The 24,073-nt window shown below is 46.9% G+C and overlaps 1 protein-coding gene and 1 long non-coding RNA gene across 2 annotated transcripts; both read right to left on the reverse strand.

Moving 5' to 3' along the window:
• Positions 1 to 222: 222 nt before the first annotated feature.
• Positions 223 to 1,526, reverse strand: LOC116060763. Its single transcript, XR_004107572.2, has 4 exons — positions 1,243 to 1,526; positions 1,039 to 1,187; positions 466 to 495; positions 223 to 325 (listed from the first exon to the last, which is right to left on the reverse strand). It is a non-coding gene; the product is annotated as an uncharacterized LOC116060763 (long non-coding RNA).
• Positions 1,527 to 3,633: 2,107 nt separating this feature from the next.
• LOC116060758 lies at positions 3,634 to 21,094 on the reverse strand. Its single transcript, XM_031314500.2, has 8 exons — positions 20,981 to 21,094; positions 18,184 to 19,106; positions 17,965 to 18,075; positions 16,945 to 17,044; positions 13,481 to 13,763; positions 13,205 to 13,317; positions 10,371 to 10,543; positions 3,634 to 5,028 (listed from the first exon to the last, which is right to left on the reverse strand). The coding sequence occupies exons 1-8, from the start codon at positions 21,049 to 21,051 to the stop codon at positions 4,832 to 4,834; spliced, it is 1,971 nt and encodes a 656-aa protein (XP_031170360.2). The 5' UTR covers positions 21,052 to 21,094; the 3' UTR covers positions 3,634 to 4,831.
• Between the last annotated feature and the right edge of the window lie 2,979 nt (positions 21,095 to 24,073).

A 24,073-nucleotide genomic window follows, 5' to 3' on the forward strand; every position in this document is an offset into this window, starting at 1 on the left:
CCTCCGTGTAAACGCCCGGCCGTAACACGTTGCCTCCGTGTAAGCGCCCACACCGCAGATAATAGGAACAGTTTGTGCCAACATCCAACACAAGCAGGCTAACGTTAAGATGTGTTCAGATTAATCACTTTCTCTGTTTAGCTAGCAGGAACCCCAGGAACAGCGCTCAGCCTGGCAGTGTCCTCTCGCGGTAGCTAAAAATTCCCCTGTGGCCCAGGAAGGATTTTCCCCGTAGACCACCGTAGTAAAAGAGGCGTTTGTAAAACTAGCTTGGTGCTGTGGTGGGAAGCAGCTACTATTTGGACAAGACTTTGCACGACTCTACCTGACCCTACCGGACTCTACCGGACTCTACCAAACCCTACCACACTCTACCACACCCTACCTGACACTACCTGACTCTACCGGATTGTACCACACCCTACCTGACTCTACCGGACTCTACCACACTCTACCAAACCCTACCACACTCTACCACACTCTACCTGACTCTACCTGCCTCTACCACACTCTTGCTGGACTCTACTGGACTCTACTGGACTCTACCGGACTCTGCCAGACTCTGCCGGACTCTACTGGACTCTACTGGACTCTACCACACTCTACCACACTCTTGCTGGACTCTACCAGACTCTACTTGACTCTACCAGACTCTACTGGACTCCTGCTGGACTCTACCGGACTCTACCGGACTCTGCCAGACTCTACTTGACTCTGCCGGACTCTGCCGGACTCTACTGGACTCTACTGAACTCCACAGGACTCCACAGGACTCTACTGGACTCTACCGGACTCTACCGGACTCTGCCAGACTCTACTTGACTCTGCCGGACTCTACTGGACTCTACCGAACTCCACAGGACTCTACTGGACTCTGCTGGACTCTGCCGGACTCTACTGGACTCTACCGAACTCCACAGGACTCTACTGGACTCTGCTGGACTCTGCCGGACTCTACTGGACTCTACCGAACTCCACAGGACTCTACTGGACTCTGCTGGACTCTGCCGGACTCTACTGGACTTTACCGAACTCCACAGGACTCTACAGACTGAATGGCACTTTTTTTTTTGTTAAAATCATTGCAGAGGTCAAACAGGTGAAAACATGTTCTTTTGATGTTTTATGTTTGTTTTATTTAAAGGGCTGAAAATAACCATTTACACTCCAGTTTATCACCAGTTCATCTCCAGTTTATCACCAGTTTATCACCAGTTTATCTCCAGTTTATTACCAGTTTACCTGTAATACCTTCAGTGTATTTATACTTTATACTTTAAACTTTAAACTCCACTTGAATCTGGAATTAAAATCTAGTTTCATTTCAAGTTTAGTGCAATTCTGACTTCATCTTTTCCCCCTTTAAACTCAGTTTAACTCTAAGCTTAATTCCACTTTTCCCTATACTGTTTCTCCAGTTTAATAGTGGTTTAATCCCAGTTTAACACCAGTATAACTAAGTCTGAGTTTGGAGCTTATGATATATATATATATATATATATATATATATATATATATGATATAATAATGTAATAACACTAAACTTCCTGTTTGTGTTTACAGTTTTTGTGTTTTTTGTTTCACTGACTGAATCTTTATGTTTTATGCTGTTTATCGTTGAACGGTTTATTTTACTATGTATGTTTTATTTCCTTTAATTCTGCAGTGTATTAACGACCCACTTCCTGCTGCAGCTTCACAATAAAAGCTTTTCTTCTGGAAGGCTTTTATTGTGAAGTACAGCAGGAAGTGCAGTCCTGAAGATTAGCGAGCGAAGTAACTGTCTGTTTGATATGAATTTATTAAAGTCATGTGACAGACGAAGCAGCCAATCAATCGTCCCAAACCATCAGATTTTCGGTACGCGTGGCGGTGAAATCTCACGTCTGTTTCCTGTTCCTGTTAACAAAATAAAAGCAGTGTTCAGAAGTAAAAGTCATTAAATACAGAATTTAAAAACTTTTAACTCTTCATAAATCCATCCAATAATTTCACAACATAAGTCAGTATTTTATGCATCTTTAACTTTTAATATAATATTTTGTTATTCAGCAGATTTTCACTAATCAGTTCAACTGAAACTGAAACTACAGAAATGTTCAGTGTTTTAAATTTCGAAATACATCCGTCAATGTTTCCTTTCAGAACTTCTGGCAACAAAACCAACATGGAGCCCTGAAATAATAATAATAACCCTAATAATACTAAGACTAATAATGATGATAATGTTAATAATAAACACTGTAAATGTTGCTGACGCATCATGAATCAGAGCAGCAGAACAGATGACTGAAATACTGCTGAAGGCGTTTAGTGTGAAGTTAAGGCGCACCTACTCCATTATCGGCCGTCTGACAGCCTGGCGAGGTCGGTGACTCAAGTCTGTTCGGTGTGTTCTGTGCCGTCGTCAGTCGAGGAGCCATCGGCCTTCATTTGGGCCGATTTGACTTGTTGAATCGGCCAGTGGGCGGTCGGACTCAAGGACCAATCTGATTGGTGGAGTGCTATCCCTTGATTAGCGAATCAGAGGGCTGCCAACGCCAGTCTCTTGTTATTACTAGCCGTGGTATGTTCTTCCGTTCAGCGAGTAATGACAACAAGGATCCTTCTTGACTACTATCACCACTCTCTGATGAAATCTAATGACTGATGACAGCGTGCTCTGTGTTTACGAGGTCTAGAGAGATGTTCTCTCATATCGGGTTTTCATTTTTTGGGCGACTACAGATTAGCGCCGCCTGCTGTTATGGAGACGTATTACGTCTCGCGCACACGCAGAACGTACGCTCAAGTCGGCGTCTTTTCGGTGTGTTTTGAGGCACTTTCTGGACCTCGGGGAGCCGACTGATCAGTCCGACTGACTTTACTGCTGACGGTCGGCCGTCGGGTTGATGTGTCAGAGCCTTTAAACTGTTATTAGGGTTAGGCTAACCCTTACCCTTGATCTGTGTATGAAACATCGTCTGTCTGTCTTTATTATTTTATTTCTGTGGACTTCTGAGTGACGTGAAGTTGAAATGTGTTTCAATAAACGGATTCAGAAAATAAAAACTGACTGATCTTTAAAAGGTTTTCTGCCTGTTTGAAATGAAGACATTTATCAGCAGTATATCAATAATAAAACATAATATAAAGCGGATTTAGAAGTTTCTGACGTTTGATAGAAATGTGGTTTTAACAGACACAAACACATTAGTTTGTTATAAATATAACTGTTCATATGCTGCTGATTATAAGGAAGTTTAGTTTGTTATAAATATATTATAACTGTTCATATGCTGCTGATGAATAAGGAAGGGGTCCATTCTTTATTTTCATTCTAGATACTATTATACTAAAATACTAAAAGACGTTTAGATTTTATATATATATATATATATATATATATATATATATATATATATATATATATATATATATATATATATATATATATATATATATGATATTAGTTGTAAACTCTTCCAGCGATGAAAAGATAAAACAGTATATTCTAAGAGTCAGTAATTATATTGGTTTTGTTAATAACCTGACCGCTCTTCAATCTTATTTTAAATAAATATGATTTTAATAAACATAGAAACAAACTGAATATTTATAGTAACGAATCAACAGGAGACAAAACTTCTGGTCAACGTTTATTTATTTTGTCAGAAAATATAAACATAAATCCGTGAGAACTGTACAGAGACTGAAATACTGCAGACGTTTAAATACTGTAAATATATGTACAACACTGTTACTGCGTGAAACAACATCACTTTATATCATGTTATCTTTTTATTCAGCCTGACAGCAGGTCTGAAGAAAAAAATTAAACAAGAATCCAAAACAGAGAAAATGTTAATTTAAAGTCAAGTGATGTGTCGTAACATATCCACCTCTGAGTTTACGTTAATCAGGCTCCATCTCCACCTCTACGTATGTTTTTATTTTCGATACGTACCATTATACTGCTGTCAGTCAGTGAGAAAACAAGCCGGTTTGTTGGTAACAGTAGGTGGCGGTAACACTCCTCCCAGCTGTAGTTTACCATTAAACAGAAGAAGAGTCATTTCCTGTCAGTGCAACACTACCCTGTCGAAACTTAATGCACTGCACAAGTGTGCACAGAGTACTACGTGTACTGTAAGTACTCTCACCCAAGTATTTAGATTGAGACAAACTGCTGAACTGAGTGGAACGTCTTCTTCACTTCATGTAGAACAGCTATCACAAACTCTGGTCTGTCCGCTGTTCTCTTCACAGAGATCTAGAGTTCAGTTCACTTCAGGTGAGAACGATCCGACCCAAATACAGGAAGAGAACCAAAAACAATTTACTAGCTGCAGATTCAACCTTTCACACAGTTTACAGACTTAGCTCTGTAGACTTGGTGCCATTCAGGGATGAAGTTTAAGCATTATTGCATTTCTCATTTGGTTGTATTTGCGTTCACGCTGCACTTTGTCAAACACCAAACATATATAACAAAGGCTTGGGTTCTCTGGTTCTGCTGTAGTGTTTCTAATGTTTGAGAAGAAGACAAACAATGTGAGCATGTTTGTTGTTTGACAAAGTGCAGTGTGAACGCTGACACAACCAAATGTACCTTAACCCCGAGTCTACAGAAGAACAGGTGTGAACGTGTTCTAAGTTCTGGCTGGACCAGAAGCAGCTCAGCAGTTTGATGCAGTTTTTGTGGAAGTTGCAGTGAAGTTAAAGTTTCTTTTCGGTTCACTTTGTTCTGTAAGTGTTTGTCTGACCAGCGGATCAGGTCCTGTGGCTTCGCTCAGTCAGCGTTCTGGTCGTTCTGGTTGTTTGGTGGTTAGGTGGTTGTAGCAGTGTCTGTTCAGCGTGGAGGCGCCCTGCGGTGCCGGAGCACCCGGACTGTAGCAGAGGGGTTCTGGGTCAGCAGCTGGGTCACCTGGTCCAGACTCAGACAAACCACTTTCTCCCCGTTCACCTCCAGGATCTCGTCTCCCACCGCCAGCAGGCCGGCATACAATTTCTTTGTGCCGCTGTCCACCATGTCCTCCACATAAACACCTGCAGGACACACGTTACCTGTTAATGAGCTGCTACCTTAATGCGTTAACCTGTCTACAGATGATCTGCACTAGCTATGTTTCCATTAAAGTGAATAAAAATCTGTGCGTAATGACGTCACATGCTGTTTTGCGGTCATATTGGTATATTGAATATATTTGAGACATTTTAGGGTGTTTCCGTTCATTTTCGCACTGAATCGCACAACATTCAAGCTTACATTTGGAAACAAAGTTTGCTAGCCGAAATGGATACCTACAAATGATTAATATTGCACAAACTGTAATAGTGCTTATGTGCCAACTGTTAGCGACATATAACTCTATAATAAAACAACAACGCTATTAAAACATTGCAATGCGATGCAGAGGCACGTGTCTAAAGTAGCTGTTATATTTCACTCGTAAATTAAATTTTAAAAGTCTTCGTCTCCTCGTTCATCTACTTATATCTGTTTGTTGACACCCGCTGTGTCTGCAAAAAAGCGGAAATTACCTAAAAGTTCTTATTTTTGTGGCGAGTTGCAACCATAAAATTACCTAAAACGTAATCGCAATTCATTATTTATTCGGCAAATAACGTTTCCATCAGCGTTTATCAGATAAGCCATTTACTGATTAAACGTGGATGGAAACATGGCTACAGTTTAATACATTTTCACCTTGTCTCTGCGCTGGCTAGTGGTGCAGACACTCAGAGGAAGAACTAGCATTGGCGTCGCAACTATCAGAGTTGCCGCTGAGCGCTGCAATCAAACTTTAAATTAATTCAGCTTTTATGCTCCACATATCTGGAACAAACTCCCGGAAAACTGCAGGTCCGCTACAACTCTCTTCTTTTAAATCAAGACTGAAGACCTTTCTGTTTGATGCTGCCTTTCTTTAACTAATTGTTCTTTTCTTACACTGCTCTGTTTATCATATTCTTGTATTTCTGTCTGATTCTTTATAATCTTTATTGTTTTTAACTGCTCTGTAATGTTTTATGTAAAGCATTTTGAATTTCCTTGGTGCTGAGTTGTTCTGTAGAAATAAAGGTGCTGTTATGGTTTTGGGATATTTCTGTTTCCAGTTTGTTTATTTCTGTTGTCTTTGTTTATTTGTTCATGTTCCCTGTGTTTGTATTTTCTGTATATTTCTGTTCAGTTATCTCCTGGTTTATTGTATATGTTTTGGTTAATTCCTGTATTCTGTGTTCTGTGTGTCAAGTCTCTGTGTTTAGGTTGTTTCATGTTTCCTGTCTGTCGTTCTGGTTTCCTGTTTTATTTTGATAGTCTGTTTTCTGTCCTGTCATGTCTAGTTTTACTTTTTGCCTTTGATTGTCCTGCCCCGCCCTGATGTGTTTCACCTGTCGTGTCACCTGTCCCTCATTTGTTCATTACCTCTTGTATTTAACCCCTGTGTTCCCTTTGTCTCGTGTCAGATCGTTTTGTATCTCCTCCCGGTCAGTTTGTGTGTTCCTGTGCCTGTCTCGGCTCCCTGGATTCCCTGTTCTTGTTTTTTTTGTACTTTGGACCTTTTTGCCTGTTGCCTTCAGGACTTCCTTTGTTGTTTGCTCCCCTCATTGTTATCCAATAAATTGTAAGCCAGCCTGTCCCTTTGCCAGTTTCCCCAGGACTCTCGTTGGACTGCTCAGAGGCAACCTGGTCAGCGTGCGCCCCCAACCACCAGCAGTTCTATGAGGGTACCCGCCTGGCAGTCTTCTCTGGGACCCGTGGAGGCCATAGACGGGGAAAAGGACGTCATGGCTTCCGTCGCCATGCCCCGCTCTTCACCCCAGAATCCTCGCACTCTTCTGTTCCCGAGCTGACGTGCAACCCTTCTGTTCCCGAGCTGACGTGCAACCCTTCTGTTCCCGGGCTGGCGTGCGGCTCTCCTGACCCCGGGCTGACGTGCGGCTCTCCTGACCCCGGGCTGACGTGCGGCTCTCCTGACCCCGGGCTGACGTGCGGCTCTCCTGACCCCGGGCTGACGTGCGGCCCCTCTGACCCCGGGCTGACGTGCAGCCCCTCTGACCCCGAGCTGGCGTGCAGCCCCTCTGACCCCGAGCTGGCGTGCAGCCCCTCTGACCCCGAGCTGGCGTGCAGCTCCTCTGACCCCGAGCTGGCGTGCAGCTCTCCTGACTCTGAGCTAGCTAGCAGCAAGCTAGCTAGCGATCCCCCTGAGCCCCTGCTAGCTAGCATTTCCCCAGAATCCAGGCTAGCTAGCAGTCTTCCTGATTCCCGGCTAGCTAGCAGCCTCTCAACTTCCCCGCTAGCTAGCAACCTCCTTGGATCCGGGCTAGCTAGCAACCTCCCTGAGCCTCGGCTAGCTAGCAACCCCCCTGAATCCAGGTTAGCTAGAAGCCTTCCCGAGCCCCGGCTAGCTAGCAGCCCTCTTGAATCCAGGCTAGCTAACAGCCTTCCCGATCCCTGGCTAGTTAGCAACCTCCCTGAGCCCCAGCTAGCTAGCAACTCCCCTGCTTCCCTGCTAGCTAGCAGCCTTCCTGAGCCCCGGCTAGCTAGTAACCTCCCTGAGCCACAGCTAGCTAGCAACTCCCCTGATTCCCTGCTAGCTAGCATCTTCCCTGAATCCAGGCTAGCTAGCAGCCTTCCTGAGCCCCAGCTAGCTAGCATCTCCCCTGAATGCAGGCTAGCTAGCAGCCTTCCTGAGCCCCGGCTAGCTAGCAACCTCCCTGAGCCACAGCTAGCTAGCAACCCCCTTGACTCCCTGCTAGCTAGCATCTCCCCTGAATCCAGGCTAGCTAGCAGCCTTCCTGAACCCCGGCCCGCTAGCAACTTCCCTGAGCCCCAGCTAGCTAGCAGCTTTATTGATCCCCGGCTGGCTAACAGCCTCTCTGAGCCCCGGCTAGCTAGTAGCCTTCCTGAGCCCAAGCTAGCTAGCAGCCTTCCCAAGCCCCGGCTAGCTAGCAACCTCCCTGAGCCCCAGCTAGCTAGCAACCCCCCTGATTCCCTGCTAGCTAGCATCTCCCCTGAATCCAGGCTTGCTAGCAGCCTTCCTAGAGTCCCCGAGCTCCTTAGTATCCCCGAGCTTCCTAGTATCCCCAAGCTGCCCAGTGTCCCAGCGCTGCCCAGCGTCCCCGAGTTTCCTAGTGTCCCCGAGTTTCCTAGTGTCCCCGAGTTTCCTAGAGTTCCCAAGTTTCCTAGTGTCCCTAGGCGGTCCTTTATCCTTGATCCCTGGCTGACTAGCAGCTTTCCTGATCCCCGGCTGACTAGCAGCTTTCCTGATCCCCGGCTGGCTAGCAGCCTCCCTGAATCCAGGTTAGCTAGCAGCCTCCCTAGTCCCCGGCTGGCTAGCCACCCTCCTGAATCCTGGCTGGTGTCCAGCCCCTCTGAACTGGCTATAGCCGCCCCTGAGACCGCCCCTGAGACCTTGCCGGTCCCCGGCACCCCTGTGACCGCCCCTGAGACCGCCCTTGAGGCCACCCCTAGGACTTTGCCTTTGTTCTGCCCCCCTGAGACTTTGCCCGTGGTGGTCAGGCCCACTCCTGCCCCTCGTGCCCTGTCGGCGGTCAGGCCCACTCCTGCCCCTCGTGCCCTGTCGGCGGTCAGGCCCACTCCTGCCCCTCGTGCCCTGTTGGCACCCCAGTCAACCTCTGCCCCGGTTGCCTGGCCGCCTGACTCCGGCCCAGCTGACCCGTCGCCCGATTCCAGTCCAGCTGACCCGTCGCCTGACTCCGGCCCAGCTGACCCGTCGCCTGACTCCGGCCCAGCTGACCCGTCGCCTGACTCCAGTCCAGCTGACCCGTCGCCTGACTCCAGTCCAGCTGACCCGTCGCCTGACTCCAGTCCAGCTGACCCGCCGCCTGACTCCGGCCCAGCTGCCCCTTCACCTGCGCAGCCTCCTCAGGGGCTCCGCCTCGGCCGACCTGCAAGGCCCCCGGAGGGGCGCTGCCCTCGACGTCCTGCCTGGCCGCCTGAGTGCCCTCGACGTCCAGTACGGCCACCTGAAAGATTCTGCCTTCGTCGCCGGTGGCCAGACGGTTTCTGCCTTCGTCGCCGGTGGCCAGAGGGATTCTGCCTTTGTCGCAGGCCGCCAGAGGGATTCCGCCTTCGTCGCCGGTGGCCAGAGGGATTCTGCCTTCGTCGCAGGCCGCCTGAAGGTTTCTGCCTTCGTTGCGGCTCTCAGTCCCCTGTTGCCGAGGCCTCTCAGTTCCCTGTTGCCGAGGCCTCTCAGTTCCCTGTTGCCGAGGCCTCTCAGTTCCCTGTTGCCGAGGCCTCTCAGTCCCCTGTTGCCGAGGTCTCCCAGTGACTCTGTTCCCTGTGCCCCAGTGACGCTCTGTTTCCCCCCGAGTGGCCCCGCTCTGTGTTTCCCCCGAGTGGCCCCGCTCTGTGTTTCCCCCGAGTGGCCCCGCTCTGTGTTTCCCCCGAGTGGCCCCGCTCTGTGTTTCCCCCGAGTGGCCCCGCTCTGTGTTTCCCCCAAGACTCTGTTCCCTGTCGAGAGTGGCCCCTCTGTTTCCCCCGGGCCTCACCGGCCCTCTGTTTCCTTTGTCCCTGTGACTCTGTTCCCTGTGCCACAGTGACACTCTGCCTCCCCCGGACTCTAGTCGCCCTTTTTGGGTTGTTTTTTGTTATGGCCGTCTGGTATCCGCCCTTGAGGGGGGGGCTCTGTTATGGTTTTGGGATATTTCTGTTTCCAGTTTGTTTTTTTCTGTTGTCTTTGTTTATTTGTTCATGTTCCCTGTGTTTGTATTTTCTGTATATTTCTGTTCAGTTATCTCCTGGTTTATTGTATATGTTTTGGTTAATTCCTGTATTCTGTGTTCTGTGTGTCAAGTCTCAGTGTTTAGGTTGTTTCATGTTTCCTGTCTGTCGTTCTGGTTTCCTGTTTTATTTTGATAGTCTGTTTTCTGTCATGTCTAGTTTTACTTTTTGCCTTTGATTGTCCTGCCCCGCCCTGATGTGTTTCACCTGTCGTGTCACCTGTCCCTCATTTGTTCATTACCTCTTGTATTTAACCCCTGCGTTCCCTTTGTCTCGTGTCAGATCGTTTTGTATCTCCTCCCGGTCAGTTTGTGTGTTCCTGTGCCTGTCTCGGCTCCCTGGATTCCCTGTTCTTGTTTTTTTTTGTACTTTGGACCTTTTTGCCTGTTGCCTTCAGGACTTCCTTTGTTGTTTGCTCCCCTCATTGTTATCCAATAAATCTTTGAGTTTCAACGCTGCTCCTGCCTGCCTCCCTCTCTCTGCGTTTGGGTCCACCATTCCTCACTATCACGACAGGTGCTATACCTTCACATCGTTGATCTTACAAGACACAACCAGTAGTATTTGTAGTATTGTCAGTAGTATTGCCAGTAGTATTTGTAGTATTGTCAGTAGTATGGTCAGTAGTATTTGTCCGTACCGGAGTCGGGTCGGCCTCTCCCCCGGCTGATGAGGAATCCGAACGTGCGGCTCTCCGGTCGGCTGAGCTCCAACAGAAACGATCCATCAGCAGAAACCTGAAGAACTCGACCGAGCGAACGGACAGAAGACGGACGACCGACGTCCTCCACACTCAGACACCGCTGCAGCAAGCTGAGAGACAGACCAACACAGTCTCACGGCAGTTTGTGTAAATGTCACGTTATTCTTTATATATTGATACATGTTCGCGGAGACGTTTTTCTCATTTTTTTACGCGTAAATGTCATGTTATTTTCTCAGGGAAAGGACGCTGGGAGACTGCCGAAAAGGATGCTTTATAAGCTGGGAGGCTAACGACAAAAACGTCTCCGTGAACACGTATCAATAGATCAAAATAACGTCACATTTACACAAACTGCCGTGAGACCGGGCTGGACAGACAGGTCAGAGACAGACAGGTTAGAGAGACAGACAGGTTAGAGACAGACGGGTTAGACACAGACAGGTAAGAGACAGACAGGTTAGAGAGAGACAGACAGGTTAGAGACAGACAGGTTAGAGAGACAGACGGGTTAGAGTACATGTGTCAAACTCAAGGCCTGCGGGCCACATCCAGCCATGCTGTTAGTATATATATATATATATATATATATATATATATATATATATATATACTAAGGGCTGTCAAATAATTTCATTAATCTGAGAAAAAATAACGCGTTAAAAAAAATAACGCAGATTAATCCATTCCATATTGAGGTTTGACCCGGAGCCGTTCTAGCCTCCATTGGACTGTAAAATGAAGGAGGGAGACGAGAATGTGCTGCCTGGATCATTAACTGGAACATTTACTGTAAAAATCTTCTTCCTGCCAACCCTGGCTACCGAAAATCTGGAGCCACTGATATGTCTGCTCTCCTCTCTGATGCTCTGAAGACGATACAGGCAACACAAACACCGCTGCACGGGACGCTAGTTAACACTATACTCGACAGCAGCTAACGTTAGTCTACCGCTAGCTAGTTAACACTATACTAGACAGCAGCTAACGTTAGCCTACCGCTAGCTAGTTAACACTATACTCGACAGCAGCTAACGTTAGCCTACCGCTAGCTAGTTAACACTATACTCAACAGCAGCTAACGTTAGCCTACCGCTAGCTAGTAGCTGGATTAAAAACGGTTAAAATGCTGACAGCTAACGCTAAACGGTGTAAAGTTTGACTGTGTTTTAGCCGTCGGAAAAACAACACAGACGGTGCGTTCAATGAAACTGGTAAACTACAGCGTCGTGGTGCATTTGAAGTTATTGTAAATGTCCTTTTCCAACCTGGTGGTTGTTTTTGTCGTTCAACAGCAATTTACTAGTGAAATAAGTTATTGTTATTGTTATACATTATTATTAAATCATTTAATTTTGACCATATGGCCTTAGCAATAAACAAGCCGTTCTTTAATGTCACCAACTGTTGTTTAGTACCCTTTTTTTTTCTTTTCTTTTTTTACTTTCTTAAAAAGTATCGGTTCAGGCACCGTTAATTATGTATGCGATTAATTTCGATTAATTAATTACAGAGTATGTAATTAATTAGATTAATTTTTTTAATCGATTGACAGCCCTAATATATATGTATATATAGTTTATAGGAGTATAAGGGGAATAGATCAAGGCAGCAACATAAACATCCGGCCCGTGAATGAATTATCTTTGGCCCGCATGACAAAATGTATTTACTATTAGAGCTGGCCCGCCAGTATATCGCACCACCATAATAGTACAAATCCCACAATGCACTGGCCGTGCGTCGGCACGTCAATCACAGGCCCGCGAAAGTGCGCCCCACTCGTTCATCAGCAGTCAACTAACCCTCTCCCCAAAAAATGGCTAAACGAAAGGTGGACTTTGAAAACGGGTTTTCAAGACAGGTGGGAGGCAGAGTATATGTTGGCAGATGTAAAGGGCAAAGCTGTGTGTCTCCTGTGCGAAGACAGCGTTAGTAGAAGACTGCTGTTAATGCCAGAGGTTTCAAAATCAGCCCGGCCATTTACCAAGGGGGAATTTGTCAAAAACTGCATGATTAAAGTTTGCGACGCCTTGTGCCCAGAAAAAAGGTAAGCATTTTTAAATGTTTGCTGAAAAACTCGGCATACTTGGTACTGACTTCACACGGCGATTTGCTGATTTTGGAGCCCAAAAAAGCAAGTTTGAACTGCTCAGTAATCCATTTACAGCTGACATGGAAAGCACACCATCAAACCTCCAAATGGAGCTGACTGAGCTCCAAAGTGACACACTGAAGGCAAAATATGAGTCTCTGGGCACTGCAGAGTTTCCACGTTTCATCCCTAACACAATGCCCCAGCTGCGCTCCCAGGCTGCTCAAACGCTCTCCATGTTTGGCAGCACATACATAACACATACACACAGGAGTCGTCTTACTGATGAACACCTTCACTCAATCCTGAGGATTTCCTCAGCTCAGAGCCTGACCCCAGACAGATGAGACACCAAGCATCTGGCTCAGACCAGAGAGCATCACAGAGCAGCAAACAGTGCTTTGACGCATTTTCAGTTTTTAATGCACTTTCATTTTTGCATTTTTTTTTCTCTTGCTACTACAGGACAATTACATTTTTCTTTGAAGTAAATAACTTTTGGCTGTTGTTTGCCTGTAGAAAATGTTTTCACTTGAAATTACTCTGGAAAAACTGCAGATACTGCAGCAATTTTTTAATCTCGGCCCACTGTGTATTTGAGTTTGACACCCCTGGGTTAGAGAGACAGACAGGTCAGAGAGACAGACAGGTCAGAGAGACAGACAGGTATGATTACTGGTCAGCAGCTGGTCTGTAGGCAGCAGAACGATCCGGCTTCTTTTTCTTCTTCTGCTCCGACACAAAACTCTGAACCGATGAAGACCTCCTCAGCTGCAGGAAGGGCGACCCCTGCTGGACAGACAGGAAATATAGTCAGAGAAGAAGAAGGGCGACTCCTGCTGGACAGACAGGAAATACAGTCAGAGAAGAAGAAGGGCGACCCCTGCTGGACAGACAGGAAATACAGTCAGAGAAGAAGAAGATAGTAAAATATGATAACTGATCTTCTCACCACACTGAGCGACTGAACAGACGGTGTTTTCCTCAGCAGGCTGGAGGTTTTCTTGTGACCAGAGGAGGCGGAGTCAGATCCAGGGGGGGCGGAGCTATATCTGGAGGAGGCGGGGCCATACTCTGAAGGGGCGGGGTCAGACTCTGAAGGGGCGGGGCCAGACTCTGAGCGGCGGGGCCGTGAGCGGAGGCGGTCGAGGCTGCCAGTTCGAGTCGTGCTCAGTTTGACACTGGAGAAAAGACGACGCAGAGAAAGACGAGCTGGTTCTTCTCTGCTGATGACACTGAAGGATTCAGAGAAGATTTGTAATCAGATCAAACTGAAAACATGTCATTACTAATCAGGGTTTGAGCCCGCCTACAGCGGTAGCTTTAGGTTGTTCTTTTTGTTCTTTCACTAAAGGAATAAAAAGGAACTTTTTTGCCAATTAAATGTACAAAATGCTTTGTCACGGGGTGGTACCTTAATGGGTACTGTATCTAACCCTAACCATCTTTGGTATAAGGTACATAATCAATCCTCAAAGATACAATATTGTTCCTTTTGAAGGTACAAACAAATAAGGTACAATTTTGTTCCTCTGACTAAAGGTACAAAGATGTGCCACCCTTACATCTGGTAAGGATGCCCGCTGGGTGCCTCCCTAGGGAGGAGGATCAGCATCTGGTAAGGATACCCCCTGGGTGCCTCCATAGGGAGGAGGATCAGCATCTGGTGAGGATACCCCCTGGGTGCCTCCATAGGGAGGAGGATCAGCATCTGGTGAGGATGCCCCCTGGGTGCCTCCATAGTTAGGAGGTTCAGCATCTGGTAAGGATGCCCCCTGGGTGCCTCCCTAGGGAGGAGGTTCAGCATCTGGTAAGGATTCTCCCTGGGCGCCTCCCTAGGGAGGAGGTTCAGCATCTGGTAAGGATGCCCCCTGGGTGCCTCCTTATGGAGGAGGTTCAGCATCTGGTAAGGATGCCCCCTGGGTGCCTCCCTATGGAGGAGGTTCAGCATCTGGTAAGGATGCCCCCTGGGTGCCTCCCTAGAGAGGAGGTTCAGCATCTGGTAAGGATGCCTCCTGGGTGCCTCACTAGAGAGGAGGTTCAGCATCTGGTAAGCATACCCACTGGGTGCCTCCCTATGGAGGAGGATCAGCATCTGGAAAGGATACCCACTGGGTGCCTCCCTAGAGAGGAGGTTCAGCATCTGGTAAGGATACCCCCTGGGTGCCTCCCTAGAGAGGAGGTTCAGTATCTGGTAAGGATGCCTCCTGGGTGCCTCCCTAGAGAGGAGGTTCAGCATCTGGTAAGGATGCCTCCTGGGCGCCTCCCTATGGAGGAGGTTCAGCAACTGGTAAGGATTCTCCATGGGCGCCTCCCTAGGGAGGAGGTTCAGCATCTGGTAAGGATGCCCCCTGGGTGCCTCCCCAGAGAGGAGGTTCAGCATCTGGTAAGGATACCCACTGGGTGCCTCCCTAGGGAGGAGGATCAGCATCTGGTGAGGATGCCCCCTGGGTGCCTCCATAGGGAGGAGGTTCAGCATCTGGTAAGGATGCCCCCTGGGTGCCTCCCTAGGGAGGAGGTTCAGCATCTGGTAAGGTTGCCCCTGGGTGCCTCCCTATGGAGGAGGTTCAGCAACTGGTAAGGATTCTCCATGGGCGCCTCCCTAGGGAGGAGGTTCAGCATCTGGTAAGGATGCCCCCTGGGTGCCTCCCTAGGGAGGAGGTTCAGCATCTGGTAAAGATTCTCCCTGGGCGCCTCCCTAGGGTGCTGTTCCAGTCATGTCAAGTGGGGAAGAGGCCTCTGGGAAGACCCAGGACTATGTACTATAGATTACATCGCCACCCTGGCCTGGGAATGCCTTGGGATCCCCCAGTCGGAGTTGGCTAATGTGGCTCAGGAAAGGGAAGTTTGGGGTCCCCTACTGGAGCTGCTGCCCCAGAGACTAAACCCTGGATAATAGATGAAGATGGATGAATGGATGGATGGACTGTGATGTGATGCTGCAACGACTAAACAGTTGCGTGAAATGTGTTGGAAAAATTGCAGGGATTAATTTTGAAGAGTAATCCCCTTTATACAGAGTCAGAGCCACGAGGAAGGCCAAAGCTATGCTTGCTGACTTGAGTCACCCCTTGTCTTATGACTTTAGGCTGTTGCCATTTGGTCGCAGGTACATGGTAGTAGCTAGGTGTTCGACCAATAGATATAGGAGCTAATTTTCCCTGTTTCCATTGGTCTCATTAATACCTTGATGTAATTTGTCCTGTTGGAGTATGGAATATGAATGTATGTTATGTTGTGTATGAACTGCTGTCTTTATTCTCTGCTGGCTGTAGAAAGAATTACCCGATTCTGGGATTCTAAGGGCCCTGACACACCAACCAGACGGGCCGACCGTCGGCAGAAAAGCCAGTTGGACTGATCAGTCGGGTCCCGAGGTCCAAAAAATGTCTCAGAACACACTGAGGCGACACCGACTTGAGCGTACGCTCTGCGCATGCGCGAAACGTAATACGTCTCCATACCAGCAGGCGGCGCTGCTTTGTATTGTTTCCATTAACAGTCTGATTATTTTTCAGAAAATGAAAACCGGCAGCTGATTGGACGAACGTGTCACGTGGTTCTTTTTTCTCCGGAAATTCACAGCCAGACTGTCATGGCAGCTTGTTCAGAATACGATCTCATATTGTACTAAAATAGTTCACCGAAACGTGTTTCTGAAAACATTTTAAGAGAAATAGGCCGTGCAGTTGCTGAATCTGTCTTCATTTCAGATTGACAAAGGTCAGTTTAAAAGATTTTCGTCAGATTTTGAGAGGCTCATCCGCTCCCCATTTCCGGGTGAGTCCCGACTGCCCTGTCCCCGACTGAACATGTCGGGTCGGCCCAAATGAAGGCCGACGGCTCCTCGGACGGCCGACGGCACGGGACACACTGAACAGACTCGAGTCACGGACTTCACCAGACGGCCCGACGCCCGATTATTGGGCTGGTGTGTCTTCTCTCTAAAGTTTACTTGACTGCATTTTAGTTTCCATGGCGACAGTCTACATGTGTTTAGAGTTTAATCAGAACTTCCTAGCCTGACGTGGTCATACTCAGATTCTAGTCAGAATATGAGTGATACTGCTGCATTGGGCTGTGATTATGGGGCGTGTTTCAACCGAACCAGGAAAGAAAATGTCTCTGCACTCAATTGGATAGACCTACAACCAATCAGAGCAACAGAGTTGTAAACAAATTCAACCCAAGCGCTCTTTGGTGACGTGGTTGATTACGTTACTGTTGATCATCTGTCCATCATCGTATAAAGCCCGCCCTGGCAATTTGATTTGTCCGAACTGCTCTGGTTCGAGCATAGTTGCTCCACAACAGATCAAGTCCAGACCGAACTTCCCGACCTCAAATGTTGTGGACTGAGCTAAATTCGGCTGACATCCAGGCTAAGAACTTCCTGAAGTTTGGGTTTAAACTCACCGTTCAGGATGTGAAGTGTAGTTGCTGTAAACCTCTGCTCTCATTGGCTGTCTGACCTGTCCATCACTGCTGCCTGAGGAGGGTGGGGCCTGGCTCTCAGCTATAAACCAATCACAGGACAAGATGTTAATAATTATTATAAGTATAACTATATACTATACTATATTAACTATATTTGTTTATAAGTGAATTATAAGCTATTCAAATGCAATGACAGATACGGCGGCACTATAAGATGACGTAGTAGAAGAGAGACAGCCTATCGCTCTCTCTGGATAGTATCAGATGCTAAAGCCTAGTTCAGCCTATCTCTCTCTCTGGGTAGTATCAGATGCTAAAGCCTAGTTCAGCTTATCTCTTTTGGGAAGTATCAGATGCTAAAGCCTAGTTCAGCCTATCTCTCTCTCTCTGGGAAGTATGCAAAAGTGTGGCAGGTCCACCGACCTCCAAAAGGAGACAGTCCTGGAACAAAACATTCCCTTTTCATACAGCTGATTCCCTGAATCTATGAAGACACAGAGTTGAAGTACTCCTCTGCCTGGACAAGTATTAGGTTATGTTGAACACTGACCTGAAGAAGACCTGGGGTATCACCGTCTCAACACACAGCAGGAGTTCGTAAGCTTGAAACTCCACAACACATTACCACTAACCAAGTGGTTTTACCCTGTACGCTGAAATTCAACCCTCCTATTTTAATGCTTTGGGAGTAAGACTGAGTCGGCAGAAAAGGACCAAGCAGGCAACACCGCTATGGCTTTCAGTAAGAGCCTGGGAAGGAGACATCAGCCGGAGAAAAGGACTGACCTCTCTCTCTGCTCTAACCCTACTACACAAAGGCAAATAGACCCCGGACGAGAAGACTCCTCAGTTTACATTTGACCCACTACCCTTTCCCTTGAACAATTTATTAAAATACACTTTATGTTTATAGCTAACGGTCTCCGAGACTCCTATTTCTATTGTAAATCTTGCCTCTAAGTCCCCTGGGTTGCCACACTATCTGTAAATGTTTGTCACCTGTTGTCTCTGAGCTCTGAGCCTTCGGATCCACACTGCTCCTCTCCGTCACCTCGGCCCAGGATTGGAGCTCTCTGTGGGGCTCAGCAGCAGACACTCCCTGCTCCTCCCAGCTCTGGCTCTGGCTGTGGCTCTGGCTCTGGTTGTGGCTCTGGCTGTGGCTGTGGCTCTGGTTGTGGCTCTGGCTCTGGCTTTGGCTCTGGCTTTGGCTTTGGCTCTGGCTCTGGCTCTGGTTGTGGTTTAGATTCTGCTCTGCCTTTGTGCTGTTGAGCCTGACGCTCTGAGGAGACGAGGAGGATCTGGAGAGGGGTGTGGCCAGATGCTGGGGTGCGTAGGGGTTTATTGGCAGGTCTGTGGTGGGCATGTTCTGATTGGTGCTCCTCCTCTCGCCCCCTCCCCCACTTCTATCACACACTGTCACAGAGCCGATGTAGGTCTCTCTGATTGGCTCGGTCTGCAGGCTGAGGCAGGGCCTGTACAGACTTCGCCCCCGCTCCTCAGGGTCTGGCAGCTGTAGACAGGGTTTCAGGCTGACTCTGCTTCCCAGAACTGTCCCACATGAGTCCCACCGAGCCGTCCGTCTGCTGTGCTGTCTGTCAGCAGAAGGCCCCGCCCCCTGTGGGTAATCTGACCACGCCCCCTGCAGCCCCGCCCCCTGTGGGCAATGTGACCACATCCCCTGCTGATCATGATGCCCCACCCTCCCCAGTCCTGTCCCCTGGTGTCCATGTGCCCCCTGCAGCCCTGTCCCCTGGTGTCCATGTGCCCCCTGCAGTCCTGTCCCCTGGTGTCCATGTGCCCCCTGCAGTCCTGTCCCCTGGTGTCCATGTGTCCCCTGCAGTCCTGTCCCCTGGTGTCCATGTGGCCCCTGCAGTCCTGTCCCCGGTCTGCCGTTGACGTACAGGTTCAGGTCGGGTTTAGAGGCGAGGACACCAATCCGTCTCCTCTGCTGCTGCCGCTCCAGGTACCGAGACTCTGCCTCAGTCTCCGTCTCATCTTCGAATCGCAGAAGCCGCGTCGGAGAAGCCACTGGGCGTCGCCTCGACGACCCAACAGCTGATTCACGACCAGACGAGTCACTGAGGAGAGAGGCCACGCCCCCCGACCTCAGCTGGACGACAGGATGCAGCAGGACCCCCGACCTGCTTAAACACAGAGACAGAACCATCAGAGACAGGCAGACAGACAGGCAGACAGGCAGGCAGGCAGACAGGCAGACAGACAGACAGACAGACAGACAGACAGACAGACAGGCAGGCAGACAGACAGACAGACAGACAGACAGACAGGCAGGCAGACAGACAGACAGACAGACAGACAGACAGACAGACAGACAGACAGACAGGCAGACAGACAGAGAGACAGACAGACAGACAGAGAGACAGACAGACAGACAGAGAGGCAAGCAAGCAGGCAGACGGGCGGACAGACAGACAGACAGACAGACAGACAGACAGGCAGACAGACAGACAGACAGGCAGGCAGGCAGAACCTGAATCACTGAGGTGAATCAGACCAGAACCATACCTGCCAGATAGGCAAGTATTCAACAACATAAATCGAGTAAGCATTACAACTATCAGATGCATCTTGGTAAAGCACAACATGACCATGAAGCAATTGTACAGGGTCCCATTTGAGAGGAACAGTGTCAGGGTCAAAGAACTTCGACATGAATATGTACATGTAAGTGTTTCACTGTTTACATTCAGAAAGCTACACAGGTACCTGTGTGGTGGGTCGGTTCTGTATGTGTAGTAGTGTAGGTGTGTGCTTTGAGTAAAGCCATCCACAATATGTATTTTTTGTTACAGAGAATCTTGGACATGGATGGAGCTGCCCAAGCCGCATGAATGTATTTACATTGACGAGGCTGGATTCAACCTTTGCAAAAACAGACGACGGGGACGTAATATAATTGGCCAAAGGGCAATTGTGCACGTCCCGGGGCAGCGCGGGGGAAATATCACATTGTGTGCTGCCATAAGTCTTCGAGGGCTATTGCACCATCATGCCAAACTGGGTCCCTATAATGCGCAACACATAATCACATTTCTAGATGCACTTCGTGATGCAGTTGTACAGGATGGACCAGAGCAGCCCAGGTTTGTTGTTGTCTGGGATAATGTTAGTTTCCATCGGGCTGCTCTGGTCCAGAACTGGTTCACCAACCATGATCAATTTGAAGTTGTGTACTTGCCCCCTTACTCGCCATTTCTAAATCCTATAGAGGAATTTTTTTCCCCTTGGAGATGGCGTGTATATGACCGCCAACCACATGCCCGTATGCCTCTTCTGCAGGCAATGGAACAGGCCTGCGGAGACATTGAGGTGAGGTCAATCCAGGGATAGATTCAATTCAACAATTGTGTTTTTCTGTGTTTACAGTATTGTATTGTTTGTTTTATTTTTGATTTAACTGATTTTACTGTACTGCAAAATATACTACTGTAATGTAATGATTTTGAATTCAGTATTTCATTTTTTGGTTGTTGTGAAACATGCCTTCTGTGGAACTGAATAAAAACATTGAAAACGACTGCAGTTTTTTATATAAAGTAGACTAGTGTGTTGCTGCTGATCTGAAAGTGTATTCATATGATGCAAGTGGGTATCATTTTGTCATCAGAGTGACATTTTGACAAAGGATTGTTAAGGTTTTGATAGCAGAGTTTCAATTTGACATAGATGTGAATGGTTTATTTCCCAGTGTTATGTCTTATTTGCTTGTGTGTAGAGTTTTGACACAATGAGCCAAGTTTTGCAAAACGTGTTCAAGCAACGGGCAAAAACTGTAACACAGAACACAGATGCAGAACAAGGTAGAAATAGGTAGAAATAAGTAGAAATAGGATAGAATAGAAACTGGGGTCCGAATCCTGAGAATGGTTAATAGGCCAAGAGTGTGTGTGTGTGTGTGTGTGTGTGTGTCTGTGTGTGTGTGTGTGTGTGTGTCTGTGTGTGTGTGTGTGTGTGTGTGTGTGTGTGTGTGTGTGAGTGTGTGTGTGTTACTCACAGAGTGTGTCGTGTGTCGGGGGTCAGCAGCAGTTCGTGGTCGGCTCTCAGAGGAACGCAGCGACGCTTCATACGAGCTCCGTCCTCACACTGCTGCCACGGCAACCGGACGGACACAAAGAGAGACACACACACATAGGGTGGGGGAGGGGGGAGATGACATCAGTGACTGTGATTGGTCACTGGGAAAGAGGAAGGAGGATTAAAGAGAGCAGATTAACTTCAGACTGTTTACATCAGCACTCACTGTGTGTGTGTGTGTGTGTGTGTGTTTAAAAAAAGCTGCTGTGTAACTTTTATTGTTGTATTTCATACTTTTCTTATATTCTCTGTAACTGATGTTAATGTATATATATATATAAATATATATATAAAAATAAAATAAAATTAGCATTGCATGACATAAGTATTTGATCACCTACCAACCAGTAAGAATTCCGTCTCTCACAGACCTGTTCTTTAAGAAGCCCTCCTGTTCTCCACTCATCACCTGTATTAACTGCACCTGTTTGAACTGGTTACCTGTATAAAAGACACCTGTCCACACACTCAACCAAACAGACTCCAACCTCTCCACAATGGCCAAGACCAGAGAGCTGTGTAAGGACATCAGGGATAAAGGCTGGGATGGGCTACAGGACAATAGGCAAGCAGCTTGGTGAGAAGGCAACAACTGTTGGCACAATTATTAGAACATGGAAGAAGTTCAAGAAGTTCAATCTCCCTCGGTCTGGGGCTCCATGCAAGATCTCACCTCGTGGGGCATCAATGATCATGAGGAAGGTGGTGGATCAGTCGAGAACTACACGGCAGGACCTGGTCAATGACCTGAAGAGAGCTGGGACCACAGTCTCAAAGAAAACCATTAGTAACACACTACGCCGTCATGGATTAAAATCCTGCAGCGCACGCAAGGTCCCCCTGTTGAAGCCAGCGCATGTCCAGGCCCGTCTGAAGTTTGCTAATTACCATCTGGATGATCCAGAGGAGGAATGGGAGAAGGTCATGTGGTCTGATGAGACAAAAATAGAGCTTTTTGGTCTAAACTCCACTCGCGGTGTTTGGAGGAAGAAGAAGGATGAGTCCAACCCCAAGAACACCATCCCAACCGTGAAGCATGGAGGTGGAAACATCATTCTTTGGGGATGCTTTTCTGCAAAGGGGACAGGACGACTGCACCGTGTTGAGGGGAGGATGGATGGGGCCATGTATCGCCAGATCTTGGCCAACAACCTCCTTCCCTCAGTTAGAGCATTGAAGATGGGTCGTGGCTGGGTCTTCCAGCATGACAACGACCCGAAACACACAGCCGGGGCAACTAAGGAGTGGCTCCGTAAGAAGCATCTCCAGGTCCTGGAGTGGCCTAGCCAGTCTCCAGACCTGAACCCAATAGAACATCTTTGGAGAGAGCTGAAAGTCCGTATGGCCCAGCGACAGCCCCGAAACCTGAAGGATCTGGAGAAGGTCTGTATGGAGGAGTGGGCCAAAATCCCTGCTGCAGTGTGTGCTAACCTGGTCAAGAACTACAGGAAACGTATGATCTCTGTAATTACAAACAAAGGTTTCTGTACCAAATATTAAGTTCTGCTTTTCTGATGTATCAAATACGTATGTCATGCAATAAAACGCAAATTAAATATTTAAAAATCATACAATGTGATTTTCTGGATTGTTGTTTTAGATTCTGTCTCTCACAGTTGAAGAGTACCTATGATAAAGATTACAGACCTCTACATGCTTTGGAAGTAGGAAAACCTGCAAAATCAGCAGTGTATCAAATACTTGTTCTCCCCACTATATATATATATATATATATATATATATCCATCCATCCATCTTCTTCCGCTTATCCGGTAGCGGGTCGCGGGGGTAGCAGCTCCAGCAAGGGAATGTTATTTATATATATATATATATATATATATATATATATATATATGGTTTTATGGTGGTTTATCACGTCGACTATTTGAGAGAAATAATAAATTAAATCATCAGTGAACCTCAGTGATTATTAGTCCCTGGATATTAATTTAAGAAACACAGAGACACACATGTATGCTTCAGTACCTGCTGAAGTCCCCGTGGAGACACTTTGAGACAAAAACGTCAAAAAAGTCACCCACGAGCCGTTGACAAACGATGAAATATATTTTCTCAGATTTACAGAACAAAACATAATGTTTTTTTTTTTTTACAGTTTTTTACAATCCCTTTGCTACTAATTTCAGAACCTTGACGTCATTTTTCAAAACTTTAGACACAAAACTCAAAACGATCATCACTTGTAACACAGACTGTCCAATGTTCAAGGTGATACAAGTTTCATTATGGTACTAGATGTAAATACATCCCTGTAAAAGTACTGCAGTAATAGAGAGAATACTACAGACACAGTGGAATCATTGAACAAAACCTGAAATATATTGAAATTAAAACAATACAGTACCATCACAACATAGGTTTATTTAAATCAAAGCAAAATAATTAGCTAGGAAATAGAAAAGGAAAGACAGTACTGTAGAATTTCAAATGCAGTGTTCCTCAACTTGCTTGTACTGTAAAAACAAAGGAGTGATTACTGTACTTCTACATATTCATCAACTCTGTTTTGTGGTTTTGGCCGCAGGTTCTCATCTACATCGCAATTAGCCAAACATCTTGGAAAAACCCTTCGGGCATGGCGAACAATGTGGTACGAGTATATATATATATATATATATATATATATATATATATATATATATATATATCAGTAACAAGCAATTCCAAGGGCCTGCATGCATACAGTGCAGTACTGTCAATACAGTAAATAGTCTGAAAGGTGGTACATGGGACCATAGAAACAGTGTCTGGTAAACAGTAGTACATTACAGTAAAGGTAGTACATGGGACCATAGAAACAGTGTCTGGTAAACAGTAGTACATTACAGTAAAGGTAGTACATGGGACCATAGAAACAGTGTATGATAAACAGTAGTACATTACAGTAAAGGTAGTACATGGGACCATAGAAACAGTGTATGATAAACAGTAGTACATTACAGTAAAGGTAGTACATGGGACCATAGAAACAGTGTCTGTAAACAGTAGTACA

This window comes from Sander lucioperca, chromosome 11, assembly GCF_008315115.2.
Source record: "Sander lucioperca isolate FBNREF2018 chromosome 11, SLUC_FBN_1.2, whole genome shotgun sequence".
Classification (NCBI taxonomy): domain Eukaryota; kingdom Metazoa; phylum Chordata; class Actinopteri; order Perciformes; family Percidae; genus Sander; species Sander lucioperca.

What these genes read in the sequence shown, in the direction of transcription:
- LOC116060758 (XM_031314500.2), bottom strand. Translation starts at nt 21,051, where the DNA reads ATGAAGCGTCGCTGCGTTCCTCTGAGAGCCGACCACGAACTGCTGCTG. An exon ending in TCAGAGCTCAGAGACAACAG is followed by an intron (nt 17,045 to 17,964) that starts GTGACAAACATT and finishes ATTGGTTTATAG; the next exon opens with CTGAGAGCCAGGCCCCACCC. An exon ending in TACAGACCAGCTGCTGACCA is followed by an intron (nt 10,544 to 13,204) that starts GTAATCATACCT and finishes TCTGTCTCTCAG; the next exon opens with CTTGCTGCAGCGGTGTCTGA.